We start from the raw sequence: 24,603 nt of genomic DNA, 5'->3' as shown, positions 1-24,603 counted from the left end.
TTGAGTAAAATGCAGAACCCTTCTGACAACAAACTTTTGGACTCTCGGTCAAGCAGGTCTCAGGGTCTGTCGGATCCGCTGAAGTGGTGAACATGGAATCTTGTACCGAGAACAGAACAATGCCATGTCATCCTAAACTCAGCCAATGGCAACAGTCAGAGGGATTTTAAGGCCAAGGTAAGACACTGTGTGCATTGTCAGTTCCTGGACTGTTTCTGTACAACCGTTCCAGTTTTACTAGCAGTGCAAAACAAAATTAGAGAATACAGTTTATTACAAGCAAAAGGAAAATATGTTACAGAGCTACAGAAATATGGTGCCAATGGAAGAATCCACAATAACTCAAGAAGAGAGCAATTTGACGCCACTAGCAAATGAGTTAATTTAAACAAATTTCCATTTGCGACTTACGTCATGTTCCCCGGGTCAGTGGCACAGGCTCCCACGGCTCTTGTGACATTGACTAGAAGGGCCTGATTTGTGCCGATAAGTAGGTTGACCAACGGCTGGATACCTCCACACTTGCGGATGGTGGCAAGATTCTCAGGTATTTGTGCACATTCTCCCAGAGCCCCAACCACGTTGACAAGCACCTCTTCAGGTTGGTCTTTAAGAAGACCGACCAGAGTCTCCACAGCCTTATACTCCCGAAACCTAAGAAAGAGAAAATAACTTTTCAATTCGATACAGTTGCAATTTTAGCAGCTGCAGGTAGTACTCTGACATCTGAAAGATGAACAAATGCGATAATGCAACAACTTTTCCCACAACTCTCTCAATATACATTGACTCTCAATGACCACATCTTCTGGTTTGGAGCAGGATATCGAGAGCATTTGGTGTGACTCGGGCTTTGTTTGCCAAGTAGTGGCATTTAATGTGGTCACAGTGAACCTCAACAAATCTCTGATGTACGGTGAAGTTATACGGTTATTTTTATTCCCAGTTACGGTTTTGGCTAAGCGGCCCTCAAGTCCATTGCAGAGAGTGTCCAAGGTCATTTGGCTCCGGTCAAAGTCCACCAAACATTTTCTTAGTAAAACAGAAATTAAAGTAACAGCTGCCAAAATTAGCTTTGCTGAAAAAAAGGAGAAAGGAAAACTGCAAGACCTAAAAACAAACATAGCATGTAAAACAAAGATGCCATCACTGAAGTGTTATCACTATGCTACATTAAAGTTATGCAGCAATTATACACATTACCTTTGACAAATGGACTGTGTGATGTTGTGTATTTTTGTAAAGCCAGCATCAACCTGCCAAATTAGTAAGCCAAAAGAAACAACATGAAACAACGCCGGTCAGCTGCTACAGCGAGATGAAGCTTGAAGAGTGGGTAGGCAATGTTGCAAATCTTGCTATGAAGCTTCTGTCCAGCTGACTTTTTCATTACTAGTAGAGTATCTTTGAGAGATTCAATCTCTGAGAAGAACAGTAACAGATGTTTTAGGTGGGTGGCTGAGAAAAGATTTCTAAAATCAAGGTATCAAAGATCCCCTTTCCAGTACTAACAAGGAAAGATAAAGGAAAGAATTATTATGGTCCTCTACCTTAAACAAAAGCGTATGCTCAATCATCCATCATCATCCACACATTTAAGTTTTTTATTTTTTTTTCTCTTTTTTACTGCTTTTAGTGCGTACAGACAGTCCAAAATTAACACACACCAAACACTAATTGGCATTGATGCAAAAATAAAACTCGCCACTTGATATATCTTGAAGATATCTTGAAGAATGTAGGAAAGCAAACAGTTCTGGGGTACATTTGAGAACCAATTTTTGGGTGGACAGTTCCTTTGAAAGAACAAAATTCTACTGAATTCTCACTGATGGTGCTACTGTACAGTTCAAGACAAAGCGGTGCTCAACCAAATCCAGTGAACATCACACATGTGTATAATTATATTTAAATTATGAGAATAATTTTCTGATATTTCTTGCCATCATAATTATTTTAATTTCATGCATCATTAATAAGCTAAATGGTAAACACATGCCTGTCCCAGAACAAGGATGGAGGTCTCCATCCTCTAGTGTCATCACCTTCTCAAGCCTCCTCAACCCAGCCCTGAACCCCTCTCCACACTGGACTCACGGCCAGCACTCTCATCAACCATACAAAGACATGCTGTCTGTTATTGGCATCCCCGGCACTCTCAGCTGCTTGTGAGCTTTCATCGAAGTAAATGAAGGAGGCAAAGCACCTTAAAATTATGACCACTGTAAAAAATGCATTCCAAAATGATTTTTGTCTTAAAACGCCTCTCAGGCCATGGTTGTTTCTGAAATGGCGCGCTCTGCTTACTCTTAGACCAGATGGATCGGGGAAACATTCCCTGCTAAATGCTCACCGACCTTGCGTTTGCCTCCATTGGCAGATTTAATTGGACTAAATGCTTGGATGTTTTATTCCAAATGCAGGGTTTGACCTTGACACTTTAATACATTCAGAAAACTAGCAATAAAACCGGTTCCTTTTTTCACGTCTAAGTGCGCATTAAATATTCAGCAGACATTAAGCCGGTTTTCTGACATCCAAAACTTGAGAAAACACCCATGAAATCCAAGTGAACACACGACAACCAGGCCTACAAATCCTGGGAAAATAACTGTTAAACAAGATTGGCGTGTGTCTAATTATTTAGTCACATTCAGTGTGTAATAAATCTTTATTATGTTCTGGATAGAGATTGCATGGAGTTCACATTGGCTGGATTACATTACATGACTTTGCAGCCAATTTTCAGTTATGACGAGTCTGAGATAAAGATAAAGTTGTGTAGTGGGTGATGCTTCAGGACACAAATATCAAGCCATATGTTGACCTGCCATGGAAGTGTGCAAGTGTGTGACGTCTTGGGTCAAAAAAAGTACTTTCTGTTTTTACTAAAGACAATTTACAAAATTCACCATGCCTCAGAAATTTAATGACAAATAAGGTGCATAGAGTGATAATTCTTATCCTACAAAAGATTTATTTAAAGGTCTACCCACTCCAACAATGAAGGCAATGAAGAGTATTGAGAAAGGTCAATACTGTATGTGACCGAAACCTATTTCTTTCATTAAAAACACATTTGTCTTGTATTTTTTAGTTTTGTCTTCAATTGTTTTGCAGGCCTTTTTTATCTTTTTCTGGATGAAACAATTAAAAATATATATTTTTATGACTACCTTGATATCTGATACATTGATATTTAGACACACCTACTGTATGCTCTGTCTAAATTTGTTATTTTCAATGAATGACATTATGTAACTTTTTGCAAAGATCTATCTGCTTATTTTCTGCTTTTCAAAGGCACATTGTTGAACCAAAAATCTAAATTCTGTCATCATTTACCCTCTAGTCATTGCAAACCTGTATGACTTTTTTTATTTCAAAGAAAGCTGGTAACCTAACACTGGCCGGCACATATTCACTACTATTGTATGGACTCAAAACCAATGCAGGTCAATGGGTGCTGATTAACAACATTCTTAAAAAATCTGCTTCTGTGTTCTTCGGAAGGAAGTCATACAGGTTTGAAATGGGTGAGTAAATGATGACAGAATTAAAGATTTTGGGTGAACTAATCCTTTAAAAAGATTTCAAACATCCCAATATGTAAGCGCTTTGGACCGGGTTTGTTAAAAAAAATGTATTACGGTGTTCAGACTGACAATAACGAAACAAATATGAGTCAGAAATGCAAAAAACATATTCTTTCCTGCTTGCCAGCACAAAGGGTCTGATTCAGCCAGAAATATGAATAAAAGAGGAAATGTTTCATGTTTTTGTTATGTGGACAAAAGACACACTCATCATCTTCTGGTTTTAATGATTTACCAGTTCAAATGTTTGACAGATTCTCTCAAATATTATTTTTTCAAGTATCATGCTTCAGTAGCGGTTTGTTTACTGGCCTGTTTAATCTCTTGCTTAGCTTTTTCCTAAACTTGAGTTCTGATGAAGCTTCCTGAGAGGTATTACTACAATCCGAATCATAACAACGAAATGTTTTCGCAGAGCATTACTTCTCACAGAGGACACTTATTTGGCTAATGGGACATGAAGTGAATTGGACGTGGCACGGGGCACCTGCGTCTAGTTTCAGCAGACTAATCCTGATGTAAACTCAGGATGAGGTTTTGTCAGCTTTGACTTATGAGGTGGAGAGAGAGTGGCCTTAATGCTACTGGGCCATTTGAGACACAAGCCTCCCTCTGAATTCTTCTTTCAATGCAATTCGTTTTGTGGTTGGTATAAGGCCAGACGGTGGATATTTCTACAGATCCCAGTCTATGAAGATAAAAAAACACTCTTATCATAAACTCGAACTGTAGATTTATCAATTTCTTGGCCCTAATCTTATGAAAATAGCGCCTGATTTTTTAGCCATACAGAATACATGTCCCCAAACGCATACTGCAAAGCAAAGTAAAACGTGTAAATCACATTTTTATGAGACCGTTTGTGTGACAGAACCGGCAAGCCAGATGATGATTCCAAGTCGTTTCTTTGGTATTTATAGGAGGAAAACGGCTGACTTAAAAGACACAACCGCCAGAAAAATTACACCAGGAACGCCTCCAGGATGGTCATCATCTTCCCCGAGTTAAGTGACTCCAGTGAAGGCCAGCGCGCTTTACATGACAGACGATTTAAAGAGCTTGAGCTCCTGATTATTACAGCCCGACCGTTTCAGAGACGCATTCCACGTCTCCTCCAGCTCACTTGCAGCACTAATGGGAGAACGGCCTCGACTAAACACATCACGAGCGCCTGTAAAATCAACACTTTACTTCGTCTTTGTTAACAGCTCGATTAAAAGAACAATTCACATTCCAACAGCAAAAAGTCACCATAAAAGATCAGAGATCATCGACTGAGTTTATAAAAACGTTCACTCATTGTTTAAATAATCACTTCCGTGGCGCCGGACTCAGACGGACAGCGCTTGACAGCTCTGAGCGGTGGAAAATCTGAGCGTAAGAGACGTCAGACGTCTCATGAAAATGCTATGATTGCACATCCTCTGTCCTTCTTACCAGACCTCATTTTATGACAAGAGACATCTGACAAAACCTGGAGCCAATCATCAAATGTAAAATTCACCTGAATCCTTCTAGTGTAACATGCCGAGGTCTAATGGTCAAGAGGCCTAGTTAATGGCATGATGAAATTTCTATAACAACTAAATCTGCAATCGCATGGGATGGAAAAGTAATCAGTTTATGCGTCCAATATTAAATGATAATAATAAAAACCGTCCAATGCATTAGTCATCAGGAAAAAGCACAGACGTACTGTTTGGTTAAACCTAGGTGCTTTTTATGTGGCCGTGACAAATTGTTTGATTATCACCGGACAAAATATACCGTGCAAAATATTTCTTTAGCTCATAAACCGTAGACATGTGTAATTATAGCTGTGTGAGGAAAACAGTTAAAAATTGTATAAACGTTTAGCAAAATGTTATTACTTAGCCACGTTTTCCATGCTGATGGAGCATTTCCAGATGGCTCCGGTTGTGGCGGCGAGTAACTGCTTGTTTTCAGCTTCGTTGAGCAGCATGACCAGCGGCTTCAGCCCGTTGTACTGCCGCACCAGATCACGTGTCTGTTTATCTTCTGCACACTAACACAGAAATCAACACGTTTCTATTAAAAAAGATTTAATATGGACACGTGCAATGTGTGACGAGGACTAATTTATTACTCCCATACAGTAAAAATACGGTAAATTGCTGTTGTCTGAGCGGGCACCGCGGTACCTTAAAGATAGCGCTGGCACAGTGCATTTGGAGCTCCTGGTTGTCACTGCTGAGGTTCTTCACCAGATCTTTAATCATGCCCTCGGTCTGTATAGCAATTCTGTAGCTCCTCTGCCAACACAAACATGCGGAATGACTCTCGATGCTGAACACCTACTGTAAAATCCACTATGACTTGCCAAACAACACTGCATTCACCGACATAGCACTTATTTCATCCCAGGTTTTCTTGCTTTCTGGCTTCATATAGCCATTATCATATCTTCAACCTGCTCTTAATAGAAACAATCTGTCAGTCAAAAGTGATGTTGCATGAATGGCATGCTACTGTGTTTCAGCTCTAATTTGTGTCTTTCTTAACAATGGATTTACATTAAAACCTTATCATTAGTAGCATTTGTGAAAACAGATTAAATAATAGCTCAAAATACTTTCACTTTCATACTTTCATTGAAATGACAAGATTAAGTTATAATTAGTTCTCGCAATGATATACCAATACAGAAGAATAATGTTATTAAAAACAAGTAACAGCATCTGCTTTTGCTGCAAAGTAAATCATCTAAAATTCTAAAACCGTCTCATTGATATGGATAAAGCAAACCTCAGAAGCGCACTCCTGCAGGGTTCCCACCACAGGGATAAGCATGTTCTTCTGTGGCGTTCTGAGCAGCCGGGCCAGCAGAGGGATTCCCCCTGCCCGCCGGATGGCCTCCTTGTTCCTGGTGCTTTTGCTGCAGCTCCAGAGAGCCAGAGCTCCGCAGCGCGCCACCTCCATGTCTCTCTCCTGCTCTGCGCTCGCAGGCACACCATCAGGCACACAGTCCAACAACTCCACCTGCCAGAAACAACTTCAGCACTTTCCTGTCTATTGAAACACTGCAATACATTTGTCACTAGTCTCTTACGACCATCACTATTTATAAATCGAGGGTGCAAAAGTGACATTTTGGGTGAAATAGAGATATATATACAGAATATCAAATGAAAGCCCTTGATGAGCTCTTTCTACAGCCAAAATGACACAAGTGAAATCTTAATAAATTCTTATATATAAGAAGCCCAAAGGCCTTATCACTGAACATACTAAGACAGTTGGTGTGAAATGGGCAGAAGTTCAGAAACACTGAATTTTGAAAAAAACTGTGGCTGTATGTATAAGAGAATCACTCTATTAGATGATTCACTTTATGTTTCCTCACTGTCGATTCTAATGTGGAGCTTAAGAAATTCTATAAGAAGTACTATGGCATAGTGTGCATTAAGTCATAGCATGTAAATTTTTGTAAATGTGTTGTTTTCCAGTTGTAAAATTATAGTCCTTCCCTATCGAACTGCTATTTGAATCCCCATAAGCAAGAGTCTGCACATAACAGTGATTTTCAATTGTGTCCGAGATCTCACCTATAGGCACAACCGCTCATTCAACGCTTTATTTATTGACATATTAAGTGCACTTCTATCACTGAGCCTGCAAGATGTGAAATACAATCTCCCGATACCCGCCAGAACTCATTCAAACATTCCAGATCTGCCAAACACTGGCTGTTACTAAAAAGGTCTTGAAATCTCACGACTATGTCACACCAAAATCTACAAATGACCACATCCTTTCAAGAGCACATTTTGTGTTTCCCTCTCTGTCACGCCAGAAAGGCTGCTCGAACACGGCATTACACACGTGTGCTGTTCAGAGGTGGTCTGGCTCTTTAAACGTAACTAATATATGATAGCTGCATCGAGAACGTCCGAGTCTGGCCATGAGTAAATATACAGAGCGGAGTAACACACGAACCCTAATCATACAGAGCATCACTCTGTCAATAAACACACACGGCAGGATGAGGGGGAGCGTGACATTCAATCTGTTTTTACCTGCAACGTGCTCCCTTTGATGCTGGCATAAAAAATGAAGTAAGTGAGCAAGAGAGAGGAGGGCTAGAGGGTGGTATATGTTCTTTTGCATGCCACTCAGCATACTCTATCTACAACCCAGCTCCTGGAGGGACCGTGTTCGTGCAGAGTTTAGCTCAAACCTTAATAAAACACACCTGTCTGTAATTTTCAAGTAATCCCCAAGACCTTTATTAGCTGGTTCAGGGGTGTTTGATTAAATTTTGATGTAAATTTGAGAGGACACTCGCCCTCCAGGAACAGCATGGGCCACTGCCTTTTTGTCTGTCTACCTCATACAATTTATTACATTTGAAAATTCAGTTTTGTACACGGTTTCGGCTGTGAACTTCATTACTGTCTGACCACAAACACAGGTACACATACAGTATTATGATTTGTCCTCTCTCACCAGCCTCTTGATGCCACCATGCTGTCGGACCATCCTGCGGGCCCGTCTGAACTTGGCCACGTTGGCGATGGTCTCTGCCGAAAGGCACTTGAGCTCTTTGTCAGAAGAGCCCAAGATAGACACCATGGTCTGCAAGCCGCCCAGATCAACGATGGCCCGCCGAACCTGAGAGTTACAGCAGATCTCTTTCAGGATCTTCAGAGAACCGATCTACGCGTAGGGGAGAATTATGAAAGTGTATTGTTTATAATGGATGACAGATAGATAAACAAAATAAATACTATTTATATATAAGGATAAATAATATGTATAATAATATGTAATACATATGTCAAATACTGTATATAAACACCTGTTATAACGGAGACTTACTTTACATCTGATTTCATTGGTGTCAAGCAGGTTGATGAGAACCTCCAGCCCCCCCACGTCTCTGATAGCCAGCTGACACGTCTCCTGGACCAGGTTAAAGTCTCTCAAGGAGCACAAAACAATCACTGTGGCGGTCTGATTAGCCCCCTGTTCATACAAAAAACACACACACGAACGTCAAAATCTCGCACAGCGCTCAAATAAATTATATTAGCCGCTTTTAGCAGTTTTTCCTAATACTTAATTGGTTTAAAACATTTCCATGCTCTGTCAACTGAAATAACACAACTGACTGTGACACAACTGAGAGTGACAGTCTCCATATGTACAGTAGCGATGATCAGCTTTCTGCTTTATTCAAATGAATTATTTAATGAAATGTATTCAATATTTTGTATGCATGTTGCGAGTATACACTGAAGCTCAGGGATTTTTTTTGCAGTGAAAAAAATGACAAACAACACATGTGCAAAGCTTATTGAGTTTAAGAACGAGGAGAATGGCTACAGAATGCAAAGGAATGTCAACAAGATATTAAAAACAGGTTCAATTGTATTGATGCTTTATGAATCTAAATGTTTTTTATACAACAAAACCCATATTTCATAATATGCAGGAGCCAGCCTTTTTTCCCAAAAATATTTTTAAAAAAGTACCTTAAAAGTCTCGTTTTTACCATACACCTCATATTTTGAATGGATATAAGAAGCAACTGTTATACAAATATGCCCACCACAGGACATTGCTTTTGGCCACTACTGTAGGTTATAATCTTGCATCGTTCCGTATTAGACAAGGGTCTCCTCGACCCCTTTTCTATCCCAAAATGACCTCCCTCTCTTTAAGTCTTATTTTGTTGACCACATGTTGTGCATATCTGTTTGGTATTGTGACTATAAACAGGGGTGGGGAGAGATCCTTTGATACAGACTACTGCTGTGCCGTGGGTTGAAACCATAGACAATGACCTAAGTTAGCAATTAAAAGAAAATAAGCTCTGAAACGTTGGATATGATAACGCTTTGGCCTTAGAGCAAACTCTGTTTTGACAGTTGCTATATACACACGCCGGATTTAAGGTTGGTTCCTTTGAAACTGCCTATGTACAGAACGCAACAAACCAAACATGTGGCATTGGTTGGGAGAGAGACTGTTTAACAGATATATGTAGCAGAGAACGCTGTGGTTTCGATATCTTTCGTGCCATATCCCTGGAATGAAATGAGAGGAGGGGAGACGGATGCAGAGGATCCAATGAAAATGCTACAGTATTAATCATCTTCTAATCAACAAATTATGGCTTTATTGTTTTAGCAAGGACTGTTTGTTTGAATCAAACCGCAGATCTAAGATCAGCTCGACCCCCTGAGAAAACACCAGAAACTCGACTTCCACGTGTGTGTTTTGAATGTGATGCCTCGTTTTTCTTCCTTGTTTTTTTTATGAAAAGCTCTTATGAATGCAAACAAAGAGGAGCTTTTCTCTGCGGCCGACGGCGTGCTCGATGCAGTAGGTCCCGCAGAGGCGCGTAAGCTGCTGTAATGCTGTTCGTGGAGTAGACGTTTGAAATGTGACACTAAAGTCCAATCTCCTGGCAAGTGAACAAACACTCTTTCTTTTTCCTAAAACGAGCAGCAGATAAGATTTAGTGAGTGTTAGAAACCCTTGTTTACTACACACAGACTTCACCAAACAGGTAAAGGAGGACCACTCTGAAGGTATTACAGACACAAACACCTACAAGAAAGTCATGACAAGCGAGATAACAACGAAAATGTTCAGAAATGTGTGTAAAGTGGATGGTGGATTTCAGAGCAGAAGAACGTCAGATGAAGACGAAAGTACTGGAGTTTGAATACACAGTAGAGTGAAAAGAATAAAACAATTCATAGACAGATAGAGTGAACTCCTAAGAAAGAAAGAAAAAAGAGAAGACAAAATAAGATCACTTAGAATAAGTGGAATACAGAGAGAAAGGGGGAAGCACATGTGCTGTCCATATTAAATGGCTGGACTAAACGGGATCCAATAATATCACCGAATCCACAATTCTTTCTGCTTCGCCACCCCCTCTATCTTCAAAGTGTTCGACAGGTTAACGCTGAACCTTGTAAAAACACAAAGCTATGTTTAGTGCTGAAAGCAGAGAAAAGAAATCTGATGATCATATGCTTTCATTTTCTAGCAGCTTTGGTCTCAATGTGCTGTAGACATTCTTTACAACTGCGAAAACATCTGAAGGTCTTTTATAAAGGTGAGACTCGATTCTGAAGGGCTGTCAGTCTTTGGTGTGAAGCCACAGATGTTAAAGAGAGATCTGACACACGTGCACACAGATAAGCTGTGAACATGGATGACTGACACGTTTATCACTTGATTTCACTTGATATCACCTTATTGAGATAAATGACAGAGTTTGTGCCATCTCACCTATCAAATGTGACTGGAGGAATGTGCAAAAACGAGCATTGTCTTGAGTGTTACACACACGTGCGCGTACATAGCAGGAATAACCTTACATAATGTTGTAAGGTCAGGGGTGTCACTGTTTAATACAATGTGTTTTCAGTTGACTGGGATGACAAGAATGATGGTGCTTTCTCGTCTCTATAGACCATCTGACAGCTGGATTACAACGTTTTCTGCAAACACTGTGCTTGAAGGAATACTTTACACTTTTGTTATTTTTTACTCATTTTAAACGCTTAAACCATTTAATTTTTGTTCAAAAAACAAAAGCAAATGTGAAGCACATGTCTAGATGCTCTTCAACACAACAATAGAGGATTGTGATTAGATTGTGATTAGGATTGTGATGCCAAGCTTGGAAAGAAGACAAAGAATGAAACCTGTATGACTTTCTTCTGCAGAAGACACAAGAAGATATTTTAAATAATGTTGGCCACCAAACAATGGCGGTACCCATTGACTTGCATTGGTTTTGTGTCCATACACTAGACGTGTATATAGTGTATAGCATATCTTATTTGGGGTTCTGGAGAAGGAATATGGTTCACTGAAAAGCTAAGGACGTTCTGCTAGCCTAACATGTCATTTTTTGAGAAATCAAACAGAACTGAGCCAAATCATGGCTCAATGATAACTTTTTTCATTTTTGGCTGAACTGTTCCTTTAAGAAAATATAGCAGCACTGCTCTTGTTATCTTATTCGTTGCAATTCATAGCTTTAGGTAAAACTCATTAAAAAGGCTTTTGTGATCTACTTTTTGGAAAGCATTCATCCTTTAATAAATCAAAAAGTTCAGTAGTGTTGAAATGAATGAAACTGTCAAGGAAATGCTACATGATCTGGTAGAGAGTGGTTCAGTTTGAGACCCAGACAAACAGCAGGACAGCAGGTCCCAGTGACAGCACAAGCTGTGTCACCATAAAACATATATCCTGAGGAAAGAACACATTAAATATTCATACGAGGCAGTGAGGAATGAGGCAGCGTTCATAAATCCTGCCAAATACAGACATGGTTTAGAAATTAACAAATGCTACTGACGACAAAGACACAGTAAAACTATGTATATATATATATATATATATATATATATATATATATATATATATATATATATATATATGGATATGTTGAGGAGAACCGTGTAAATAAAGTGGTAAAGACTAACAAAACAGAATACTAGATCAACTCATACAGTTTGGCATGAGAATATTCAGCTTGGCATGAGCATAATCCAAACGCACAAGACATCTAAAAAACCTAAACTTAAAACATCCCCTCTATAGATTTAATAGGCAGCAAAACTTATAAAAAGTCTGTGGTGAAATGAGAGGACATGATGTACAGTACTGCTGATGATGAAATCTTGCCCTCTTTTAAGTAACATCAGGAACATTTTAGGAAAAAAAGCACAGATGCAAGTTTCATTCTAGCTGATTTTACTTTAAAGACAAACTCTTCAACAATATGTGCAGCTCCACTGTATCACGTAGGACATCAGCTTCATTTCATACCAACTTCTGTACTTACTCTTTCCAGTAGAGGGAGCAAAACCTCAAAATGGCCATTAGAGATATCAAGAGGGTGACCAATAAAAACTCCATTCTGGCAGGACATTCTAACAACATACTGGAACAGTTAAGCTTTTGCATATAAAAATGCTTAAATGTAAAATGCATTTTATAATAAGAATCACATGCAACGTCTGTTTGTCAACTTTGAGAAACAGTGAGTGCTATGTAAGCAAGTCACAAAACACTGTTGTGAGACAAATCTAGAGTTGGGCTTTATTTCCTGAGCAGACACAGACATTATGTAACCTTTTAGTCAAATTGGTTCAGTAATAAAAATTAGCTAATCACATTGGCAAGAATTACATATATTTTTTAACACATAGAAGCATTAGGGCACTCGCAAATGACTTACAAGCGATTAATGAGGAACAGAACAGGGTATTTGGGAGAAGAAGATTTTTTTTTGTACGACTTTGTTGGCTGCCATATTTCTGTAATTCAAGCTAATGAGGCAGAAGCTGGTGGGACAAACAGCCTGTGGCCGCTTCATCTACACACTGATGCTGCTGTTACAAAATGTGTTTGTGAATGTGTAATTAAACTTGACCGCTCATCTGGACTATGATCGCTCTGTAACGTTTATCCGGACACAACATTTGAGTTTAGTGTGTATAGTATATGCGGTCTAAAGGCATGTCCGATTTCTAAATAAAACACTAATACTGTATATTTCACATCATGAAAGGACACAGTCACTGGTGCCAACTGCCCTTGGTACATGTACACAGAAAGGCAAACACGAAAACATGTAAATGTACAGCCTAGGTAATGTACACTGGAAACATATCCGCCTGCTAAACAACCATTAATACACAGTCAGATCATTCATGCATCATCCTACAGAAGTGTAATCTCCCAGAAATACAAACGCATGTCTATATCCCTGAAAAGGGTAGAAGAAAGGAAGTAAAAACAGATCCTTCGCTCCAAAAATACAACAGATATTTCGTTTGGCACAGGCTATGGTTTCAGTTTCTGATGGTAATGACATTATAACTGCGCTACTGGACAAACCCTCATAAATAAGGTCTGTGGTTTCCAGACAGATAGAACGCTAGGAAGGGTACGTTACAAACACATCCTGTCTGAGAGGCGCACGGCGCGTTGTAACTAAAGCATCCCTAAACACCTCACACAAATCAACGGAAAACTGACTTTTCAAAAGTAGAGGCACAGACAGGCTGATTCATGAGAATCAATCAGGTTTTCTTTATCAAGCTTTTTTCTCTGAAGATTTGGGGATGAGCGCCTCCCTCTTCGAAACCACATTTATTACCCTGAGTTTTACTGGGCTAAAAATATCTACCTGTGGGTGAACTTTGCTCGGCTGTTTTCTTTAAGTGATTTATTACTACGCTGGAAAATAAAACTCTGATATTTAAAACGACATCAATGCTCTTTTTTCTTCCAAGTATTACTTCTATAACAAATAACAAATTGACCATATTGGAATGTAAAATGAGATGATGTAGTGTATGTGTTGAAATGCAAGATCAACTTTGTTAAGTCTAATTATTGTAGGTTTAGACCGAATTTCCTATTTAAAAATGTTGGTAACACTTTACAATAAGGTTGTCTTTGTTCCCATTAGTAAATGCAATGAGCAATATACGTTTTATTTTTATAATCCTTGTTAGTGTTAATTAATGACAATACCATTATCTATGCTAGTTCAGGGTGTTAACTAATGTTAACAGATACAACTTTGGATTTTAAAATATGAATTCGGGTAGTTGACCAATAAACACGTGACAACTACACATTAGTAAATGGATGAATAAACATACACTAAACATCATAGCGTAGCCCATGACCAACCACGCAAAGCAGCTTCACAACTTACTGTAAAAGGGAGGTAATAAAACAATGGCTGCAATACAAATATTTGATAAAACATCAGAACATGTTTTGAGAAATGGGAAAGTAAAATAACAAATTAAACCTGCCATATATTGATTCAAGTTTAGCAATAATTCCAAGAACTCCGGAGGATGTTATGACTACACACAGCCAGTAGAAAGAGTAATACAATGCTACAGTAGATGTAGTTTTACTATTTCCTGTCAGAAGCAGGGGAGCTACCTGTCTGGCCTGTAGTGCATATTGCTCCACAAGCGTTTAGAAGAGGTGGTGAAGAGACCAGAGGTGTTCCATGAACTCCTAAATCTACCAAGCAAAGCCGCTAAATGAACACACTGGTGTCTATGGTGGAACCTACTGATGATGCGTCAAAGCTTGAGTTCCAAGCAGCACTAAGTTGAAGACTGCAGCAAAATGCCAATCTCAAAATGATTACAAAACACTTACATACTGTATATGATCGCATGTACTGTACATATGGTAAGAAAGTCAAATAAAATGACATGCTGACTTTGATATCTACAGATATTTGAACGACAAAAACATCATACACACAGTAAGACAATTGTAAATAAATCATTTCATCATTTTATTTCAGACAGACAGGGAAAATAACACGTCTGGAGTATCTCTGCAACCCGTCAAAAATAGAAACAGGTTGTCTGCCGCGCTGTGATGCGCCGCAACGGACGTTTCCAGTGTAGACAGCTTAATTGATCATAATGGGAGCGATTTAGGTTTGACATGTCACATCTGGTGTACACTCGGTGGAAGTCTTTGTGAACCCCCTTTAAGTATTGACACAGATTGCCTTGTGTACGTAACATATATGAGAAATTGTGTGTTTTCTTACCTTTAAATATTTGACTAGTTTCTGGATTTGCCAGTATTCGGTAGGCAGGTCGGTGGTGGTCTCGGCACGTCTGTCTGGCTGTTCTTCATCCTCCTCACCCTCTGATGAACTCTCAATGAAATCATCAGCTCCTCCCGAGGTCTTACTGTGCACACAAACACATATGAACCCATCAGACACATTCCCATTCAATCTGGTCTGGATTTTCAGACGCACGCTGTGAGAAGCACTCTCCCACAGAATTTTCTCAGGGTGGAAAAGAGAAATCTTAACAACTTGTTACAGAAAAAAAATGCTTTTTATTAATAAACAGGGCTTAATACGTCACATATAAAGTAAATGAGAGGAGAGTCAGAGCAGGTGCATGCCAGACCACATAGACCCTTTTCTCAAAGCTCTGGTAAAGTCTCTCAGAATCCACTGCAGAATGAATTATTGGTCTTTAAAATAGCTTTCTTGTTGAAACCCTTGGACAGGCTGTCAAACTCAAAGGTGTATTTGATGTGCCATCTAAAGCCATGGCTTCAAATTAAACAGCAGGGAGATAGAGAGAACAGAGACAGAGCTTGAGATGATGATGACTGAAGCGGTCATCTTAGCGATCCTGAAATCTCTTTTATAGTAGGTCTACACACACACAAACGCAGATGGCCGTTAAAGCGAGTCGGGCTACTAAAATAAATGTTTGGTGAAACGAGTCGTGAAACTCGGCACATGCGGAAAAGAGGCCAAAGGGACTCGGATATGTCTTCCGTATAGCTGGACACAAGTGAACTCCTGTCTTTGTTCTTTATGCCATGATAAACATTAGAACATTAGAAGTGTGCCGGGCTATGATACACGTTTGACTATTGACCGTTGTGTTTTGGGGTGTGTCGAACAAGTTATGCATCTGCAAGTATGTGGCAATGTCTCTCGGGTGAGATTGCGACTAAAAAAGTTCAGAAGGGCTTTGGGACGGAGAGACACTCGGAGCTCTTTACGGCTGAATTGTGTACTCTGGCAGCCTGTGTTATAGGGACAGCTGGAGTCTCCACTCTCCATCGCCAAACAGACAGAGAGGAGTCAGAGAGAGAAAAGGGTTATCAGGCCAAACTGAAACAGTCATTACAAACCACAACTCCAAGTAGCACCAAAGCACCGTGTCGTCTACACATCAACCCGAACGTCTGTTTCATCCGTGTCTTATTAAGGGTTTTAAAAAATGAAAACTCTTCAACAGATGAAATAATTTTCTCAGAAAGTCTATTTCCTAGTGAGAGATTGGATACGTTCTGTGTGTGTTTGGCAGGAGGATTAAAGGCTGATTCAATTACACATGTTAATGCGATGGTTCGGTTAATACATCATAGGAAATACCATGCATACAATAAAACAAATATTTTTGTGCTGCAGGATTACGGTGGCATACATTTTTGGAGAGGAACGGCAGCCTTGTAGAGACGTTTCGGAGAAGTTAGCTCTTTTTTTGCTGTCTGAGGCCGGTGACTTTGTGCCGTGCGCAAAGATGTTCATGCTTTCTCCACTTCTTCCGGCCTTTTTCACCTCCACCTTCCTGGAAAATAAAAACAAACACACAATCATTAACATACACATAAAGCACTAGAACTATTACGTTTTTTAATCTCAATTATTTAAACCTTGTCAGGGTCACTAATATTAGAGGTCATTTCAGAGACAACGAACAATCTCTTTAAACTCATGCATTTGGAAAATGGCTTTTAGGAAAACGTATTTAACTCAAACTCAAAAATAATCTTTTGACACTTGATAGAGATGTACATGTATGTGTGACATCATAAAGCAATCTTTCAAAGAGACAAATTATTTCCACCAGGCGCTACAGAAGCATGAATGTAAAATTATTATTGTTATTATGTCAAATATTAAGAATTTTAAATACAGCCTTGTTTTACATCACATAACTGAATACTTGCATTCTTAAGTAGCCATGAAGAATGTTGTTAACCGAACAAAGGCACCAATTAAGGTTGCACTGGTTTTGTGTGCGAATAGAAGCGAATGGGTTACAGCTGTTGTCCGGTTGAGTAAACATTTTTGATCTTTAGCTTGTTATCTTGATATAATGCAATGAGTGCAGCAAGGCATACATTTCTACAAACAACGAATGAGTAAGGAGGACATGTAAATAATGTAAGAAGAGTGAAACTCTGTAGCTTTAACAGCTGAGAGATATGTGTGCCAAAGATATATGTGCCAGACAATGACTTCACCAATTAACACCTGCAGACTAGTATATGGCAAATACCCTCTTTAATCTCGTAAAGTGTGACATCTAAAAATAGTATTGCGCACATTGAATAACTCTGCATCAAGGGACTCTGAAAAGTCCAAGTTAGACATGGCACGTGGCAGCTTTTTGGGGACTCAGAGGACATCCACTGGGATTTTGAATTATCACTTACTCATAAGAGGATGTGAGCCCGAGGTTCTTCCATTTCAAAGACGGTTCAAATTTCTTCATTCTACCGCCCGGCTTGTCCTGCACATGCTGTTGTCTCGCTTTCTCGGGTGCGTTCTTCTCCCGATGGTCGTAAGACGTCAAGGTTTGGCCCGTTTCCTGTGCATCAACTGTTTCCATATGTTGGAACTTTTCAGATGGCACTTCTTGAGTGGCCTTTAAAAGAGAGCGGATAAAAAAGAAAGAAGATAGTAGGGAAAAGGACCTGTCTTAATTTGCAACAAAAGGCAATAAATCGCGTTATTAAAATGATGCGGATAGTGGGATAGTCAAGAATTTTCGAATGAATCACTGTTCATTTAACTTTTCAACGTGTGAACTTAGTCTCAACTTATTGTGATATATTTTCCATTCTATATCAGACATGTAGTTTCTTTATTACTTTACAGGGGAGACGTCTCAGAGCTAGCAGAGCGTAACTCTGAGTTTTCTCATTCTAATAAGGAGACACATAAAACCTAAATCTCACTTATGAATTTGTATCCCTGAGCATTTATATAATACAGCTTTTCTTCAAGGTCCACTGCAAGAATAACAATTCAGCCTTTGAGTTATGAGAATAAATGAAAAATAGAAACATATTTCCAAGGTTTGTGCGCCGTCTGTTAATTGCCTATACAATATGAGAGGTTTATTGTTTCTGTACATTCCTTGAACTGCAGGCTGGCAGTTTGGCACGCATTGAGTAGAGCCTTTGTGGCAAAGCAGCGCAACTGTTTTTTGAAATTCTGAAGGCCTCTATCGTTCTGTCTGCCACATCTTTATTGCCACTACGAGAAGCCCAACGGGACACATATGAATGTTTTTAGTCACAGGCACCTGCTATGTAGAAAATAGCCTGCCCTGCCATCAGCCCTTCACTGGCTCCATCTTTTAGCGAGGCGTATGGAGAGGGGTGAAAAACAGAAGGAGAGAAGACACAGAAAGGACTAGTGAAAAGCATCTGAAAAATTACTCAAGAGAAAAAGCTGTAAATATATCACTAGAAACTTTGTATAGAACCAGCTGGGATAAGCACATTTTAATGGGCTTGTTTGCAGTAAAAGGTTAAAGGGATAGTGCGCCAAAAAATGAAAACTCTGTGATGAATTACCCTTCAAATCTGTATCCATTTCTTTGTTAGGTTGAACACAGAGAAAGATATTTGGAACAATGTTCTGAGGCACCATTGACGATTGTGGTAATGTGCCCCAAAACTGCTTCCTTTCATTCAACAAAAAATCTTCTATTGTGTTTAACAGAACAAAAAAATTAGCTACTATGGCAGTCAATAGTGCCACAGAACTGTCGGTTGCAAACTTACTTTCAAATATCTTTCTTGTGTTCAACTGAACAAAGCAATTCATACAGGTTTGGAATAACTGGACGGTGAATCATTCATGACAGAATCTTCATTTTTGGTTGAACTTAAGAACGCCAAAGTTATAGCCATTTCCCCAAACAACATCACTCCACCTTCAATATGAAAATTACCGTGATAAACCTGTACAAACTCTGTCAAAAGAACACTTCAATATGATACAAAACACGGCAAACAGAAACCTGAATGTGCTGCGTAAACATCAAACTACTGTAACAGCAGGTCAGAAATTAAACAGGCATTGAGGGAAAATAATAACAGTACGAGAGAAACAGGAAGAAAGAAATTTGCTAATCAAGACACAATGTCTTCCTGTCCCAGTCTGACATAAAACACACAATGAAAGTATGACATCTTTCCCCTGATGAGTGTCACCATTAGCTAAGCCCGCTCTGTATGCATGTAAGATTAAAAGCATCTGATCTAATACAAGTGTGAAAACGCATCAGTTCCTCATGCAGCTGATTTGAAGAGATCCTGCATGCTGTCTTTGGCTGGTGTTGACTTAAAGCAGAAGTGTGCTGAGGTTTTCTGGCCTGAATATTTAGGGTCCGGTGGTTGACTGATGGATAAAGGACCAGAGTCGGTCTGAGACTTATTACAGCAACTCAACACAATCCAGAACTCGAGTCCATTCTCTACTCAAGTCCTCATGCTACATAAGTTCCCAGCATGATGTAAACAGCATTATCTGCTCTGAAATCAACATGCAGCCATACAAAATAAGGTTCACTTCAGGTGGATAAACATCCATTCACATCCACAGATGGTGATGAGGATCTTGACCAACAACTTTAACATGCAGCCTATATTAAAAATGTATTGGACGGCCTGAGAGAGACATTGAGAAAAGAAAGGCGTACAAAAGCAAGATGATGAAATCCAGAAAATAAAGAAGAACAAAGAGGGATTTGATTTGTGTGTAAGCAGACTGCTTTTATGGTTCTCTTTACAGTCTCTGTCCGTCACCCGTCAACTGCCGGTCATGGCTGAATTCTTCCCGCTGGCATTGTAAAACATGAAAGTCTAGAGGGCATTTTAACACAAACATTCGCTCGCACACTGAACCGTCTGCCTGGCATCATCGTTTCGAAGTATAATAAAGTCTTTCTCCTCTCTGCCACCCAATAATTGAACACAACCTGCTAGCACATGGCCACCCAAAGCACACAATAATTCTACACAACAATTTAGAATAATTCACACTATGAATACTTACACCGCACCGCATCCATCGTGGACAATTGTTTTTATCTAATGCGTTCGCGTCGCGTCCGGTGTAGACAGTGTGTCATCATTTTTATCCATAATGTACAGACCACTTCGATATAAACACTGGCCCAGAAGTACTTCCGGTTTCATTGTTTTATTGTACATATAGAGTTAAATAAAGTTTTAATTCGGTTAGAAACGTTTGTTGGCTGTATTTTGTTTATACATTTGTGTTGTATTAAAAAACTGAAACAGGAAGTTCTGGACTAGCGTTGGACCAGCAGTGTTAATTCTTCTACAGTGGCCTATACATAACGTTTAATAACATTTTTACAGAAAGTGTTATCCATGAAAGTGCAACATGTTAAAAATCTGCAGTTTTGGTTGGGAAGCTTTTTATAGCAATTTAGATTAGATATTAACCCGAAGTGATATTTCCTGTCTCCATGACCCTTTTTTAATGTGCCAAACAGTTGGCTTAATACTCTAAGACCTCTCATCAGAATCCTGTATGTAACAAATAAACGGCTTCATGTGATTTACACAATATGACGTGATCCGGTACTTCCTTGAAACAACATTTGTATCATTCAATAAACGCGCTCTCATTTAACAAATGGGGTCGAGATATATAGTAGTTCACTTTAAAATTAAAATGTATATAATATAAATATAAAATAATTTACTCACCCACATGTCATTCAAGCTGTTGTGTCATTCAAGGTGTCATGTAGAGCCTTCTGAAGCTGCTATGAAACTGAAATTTGGACCTTGACCAAAAAAAACTTCTTGTGTATGGTCCAATTTAGCTTTCCACATTTGATTGTGACCTGAGTGACCTTTATGCATGTTTGAGGATGTCTATTTTAAATCTTGTGAGTTTTTAAAATGACTTTTAATATTTGGGGTTGCTTTATTTTTCTTTTTGAAATAAAAGTTTTTTGGTTGATCGCAATTACACATCCCTATCTTCGACTTGCACCACCGAACCTGTGTTCCGGGTTATTGTATTTCCTTGGGTGCAATTCCCAGGGTGGTGTAATCGTTTTCTAAAACTAGAAAGAGAATAATACCATCAGGTTACACCTGAAAAGCTTTCCTCGTAAGCCTCAATTTGTTTTCCACAGAAGAAATAAACACACGGACGGCTTTTATGACATGCGGGTGAGTGAATTACAATGAAATTTTAATTTTAAAGTGAACTACTCCTATAATGCTTTAATTCATTCACTTGAATGCTCTTCTAGGTACATGTCCTGCTTGTGTAAATCACCACTTTGCCAAATAAACAAGTGCATCTGTCATACCTTGAGGAGCTTTAGTTGAGTATATACACCCTATGCTGTAGCTCAGCTTTAGCTTTTCCAGTCTTTCTCATAAACGTTTAGAATTATAGCACTCTTAGACTGAACATTTATCAAAGGTGAGAGTTATTGAAACCGAGCAGAGCTACTGAGCACAAACTCATGGGAACTGTTCTTCACGTGAAGATGATGAAGACCGTCCTGGACACGACACAGTTTAACTTGGACACCTTCACTGTGAACGCTCAGGTAAAATTCTGCAGCAGGCTTAATCTGTGTCTGAGAACCGGCTCTCCGCGTAAAACGGATGGCTGAAAGGAACATTTATACATTCTGTCCTTGAGGTAACATACGGGTGCACCAGACGGTGGCTTTTACACTGGCAGATCAGTATATTGTATAACAGTAATCTTTTTGTCTGCCTTCATTTTCCATCTGCAAACTATATCGGTGAGAGATAAGATCACCATTATTTAGCAATGAACGTAGAGAAAAATCGTTCTCGGTGATGGAGTTTCCGTTTATATTGCTCAAGGACAGAATTATGTCGGTTATAAAACAGCCAACGGTCGGCATAAAACATTAGGGTGGATCTAAGGACTTTGTCTTAAGGAAAAGTGGACGTTGAAGGAAACCTTAAGTCATTTTTTGCACCTTTCTACTGGTAGAATCGAAGAATGATCTAGATAATATTGAGCCAGCCAAAAACTAAAAAGAAAGTTAAAATAATAATAATTTTTCACTATAAAAAAGATTTAAATCAATATTTAGTCATGTAAATCTAAAAACAACCGTTTTTCCAACAAACACATTTTTGTGTCATCAATAAATATGACACGATCATTTCTCAAATGATAAAAACAATCTTGGGACCATTAAAGGAGACCTCATTTGTTAACCTATCTTAATTTGATTCAGTCTCAGGGTCTTGTTTTCACATTCTTTCATACTATGGAAGAGAATTCTCTCTCTCTTCCTTTCTCTCAATTTGTCTCTCTCTGTGTTGTTGTGACGAGGTGTAGACATTGGATTGTCCCATCTTCCCCTTTGCTTGGTTCTCCTCAGCTGTGATTAATCTAAGACTGCATTCCTCACACGCAGGCTGAGAAGCGAGCAGAAGCACACTGCCAGTTGACAGACAGCTGTGCTGTTTGTGTGTCTATGTCTAATTTATTGGCCATCTTACCGAGGTCTATGTAGGCAATATTTCCCATCCCTAAATGACAACTAGGGACGTATCATCTGGTCATTCTTACTTCTTGAGTGTGTACCAGACAAATAAATCAGATGGAGTTTGTTCCGTTGAATTCATGGTTCAAGTTGACCTGCATCAGACTTGCATCTAACAGTTTAACAGTGTTCGTCCGGTTAGTTGAGAATAAACACATTAGTGATGAACAACCAATAACATCCACTTCATACTTCCATTAGGGCAGTTTTGGCTTCCTCTACTATTCGTTTGCTTGAGACAGCGAAGATCCGATTCTGGCTGTACGTGTCTGTCTGAGAACGGCTTACTCACACGATGACATCATCTGTCTCTGATGAGCACTCAGGCTGTGTAATCCAGACCACCACCATTGTGCTCTTAGCTTTGTCAAAACTTGCACATCTCAGGTGCCTTGCGGGGACAACTGCAGAAATCTATCTGCCATTCGAGCACTGATGACTATTTTAAATCGGAAGATTGATTATATAAGCACGCCACAGTTATGTGGAAAGTGTTTCAGAAGATTCAGAATTTTTGATGATTAGTGCATAACTGTCAATTATGTAATTCAAATGTTAGTACTGCCCAGAACATGGCGAGAAGATCCAAATCCTTGTGGTGTGGAGCAGACACTATAATGACAACTTTGTCATGTGTTCAAAAACTGCCATCTGGAGCATTTAAAGGAATGTTTTGGGTTTACCATGAAAGCATGTGTTAAATAATGTTGATTGCCATTCAGTTTGTTTTTTGAGTAAGCATCTGAAACTAAATGTTAACTTTTCTGTGTTACCTATTAAATATATATTGAATTCTTAATTATCTCAGTAAAACTGAGTCAAATACTTTTTTGAGGCAACCAACCAAATGCTATTGGTTGATTGTAAAGAAACAGTTCACCTGAAAATGGAAATTCTGTGTTCACTTACCCACCCTCAAGTTATTCCAAATCTGTATACATTTCTTTCATATATTGATATTTGAAAGAATGCTTGTAACCAAACAGCTCTTGGCCACCATTGAGTACCATATTAGGCAAATGTCTTTGTAAATGTCTTTATTCTATTGAACACAAAAGAAGATATTTTAAAGAATGCAGGAAAGCAAACGGCACTTTTGACTACCATTATAATTATTTTCTATGGTAGTCAATGGTGGTCAAGTTACAAGCATTCTTCTAAATATCTTTCTCTGTGTTCATCAGAACAAATACATTTATACAGATACCCTTTAACTTAACCCTGGAGCACACATTTAAAGTTAATAGTCTTTGAATATAATGAATGAAGGTGTTGAAAATCTCGTATCCCTAGGTGTTGTTAAACAATACCTGTTCACTTATAGCCTTGGCGAAGTGAGGAGACTTGCTTTTTAACAGCGTGACAAGATCTTGGTAGACATCACTCTTCCTCTTATAAGAGTTCTCACCTACTTCCCCAATGAGTCCCTGTAAAACCAAATCACAATGTAAGCAGAACGATCAGCGACATCCCAGTGGCGTAACTGTATTTTCGTCCAAGCATGCTCGGATACAGACTGTAAGTGTAATTCAATGCCTAATCTCCAAGGTTTTCAAGTGAAGTGTTCTGAATTAATGTCTAATCTTTACAATTAACATCACTGTCATGAACAGCGGTTTCAAGCTGACCTCAAATTTACACCGAACAGGTGAGTGTCAGAAAGCATTTAACAGAACACAGGCAAAAATAAGAGATCTCAAAGGAAAAAGCGTTCTGAATATTAATGAAAGTGTTGTGCAAAATGCAGTGTTTGATTAATTGTCCACACATTTAGATCTACAGCCGGGAAAAACACTTAACATAGCTGGAGAACCAGATCTGGA

The 24,603-nt window shown here is 39.0% G+C and overlaps 1 protein-coding gene across 1 annotated transcript in view; it reads right to left on the bottom strand.

Moving 5' to 3' along the window:
- odad2 (outer dynein arm docking complex subunit 2) overlaps window positions 1–24,603 on the bottom strand; it is a 51,008-nt gene that overhangs the window by 15,655 nt on the left and 10,750 nt on the right. Inside the window, exons 8-17 of the mRNA XM_079475902.1 lie at window positions 24,091–24,207; window positions 17,619–17,830; window positions 16,604–16,747; window positions 15,193–15,337; window positions 8,436–8,582; window positions 8,064–8,273; window positions 6,363–6,596; window positions 5,759–5,869; window positions 5,468–5,622; window positions 412–654 (exon numbers count right to left, since the gene is read on the bottom strand). Of these exons, the coding sequence (XP_079332028.1) occupies window positions 412–654; window positions 5,468–5,622; window positions 5,759–5,869; window positions 6,363–6,596; window positions 8,064–8,273; window positions 8,436–8,582; window positions 15,193–15,337; window positions 16,604–16,747; window positions 17,619–17,830; window positions 24,091–24,207 (1,718 nt within the window). The remainder of the gene's footprint in view (window positions 1–411; window positions 655–5,467; window positions 5,623–5,758; window positions 5,870–6,362; window positions 6,597–8,063; window positions 8,274–8,435; window positions 8,583–15,192; window positions 15,338–16,603; window positions 16,748–17,618; window positions 17,831–24,090; window positions 24,208–24,603) is intronic.

The sequence above is a fragment of the Barbatula barbatula genome (assembly GCF_947034865.1).
Source record: "Barbatula barbatula genome assembly, chromosome: 16".
Lineage (NCBI taxonomy): Eukaryota > Metazoa > Chordata > Actinopteri > Cypriniformes > Nemacheilidae > Barbatula > Barbatula barbatula.
Note: the sequence above shows the minus strand (reverse complement) of the source record. Positions and strands in the feature narration are given on the sequence as shown.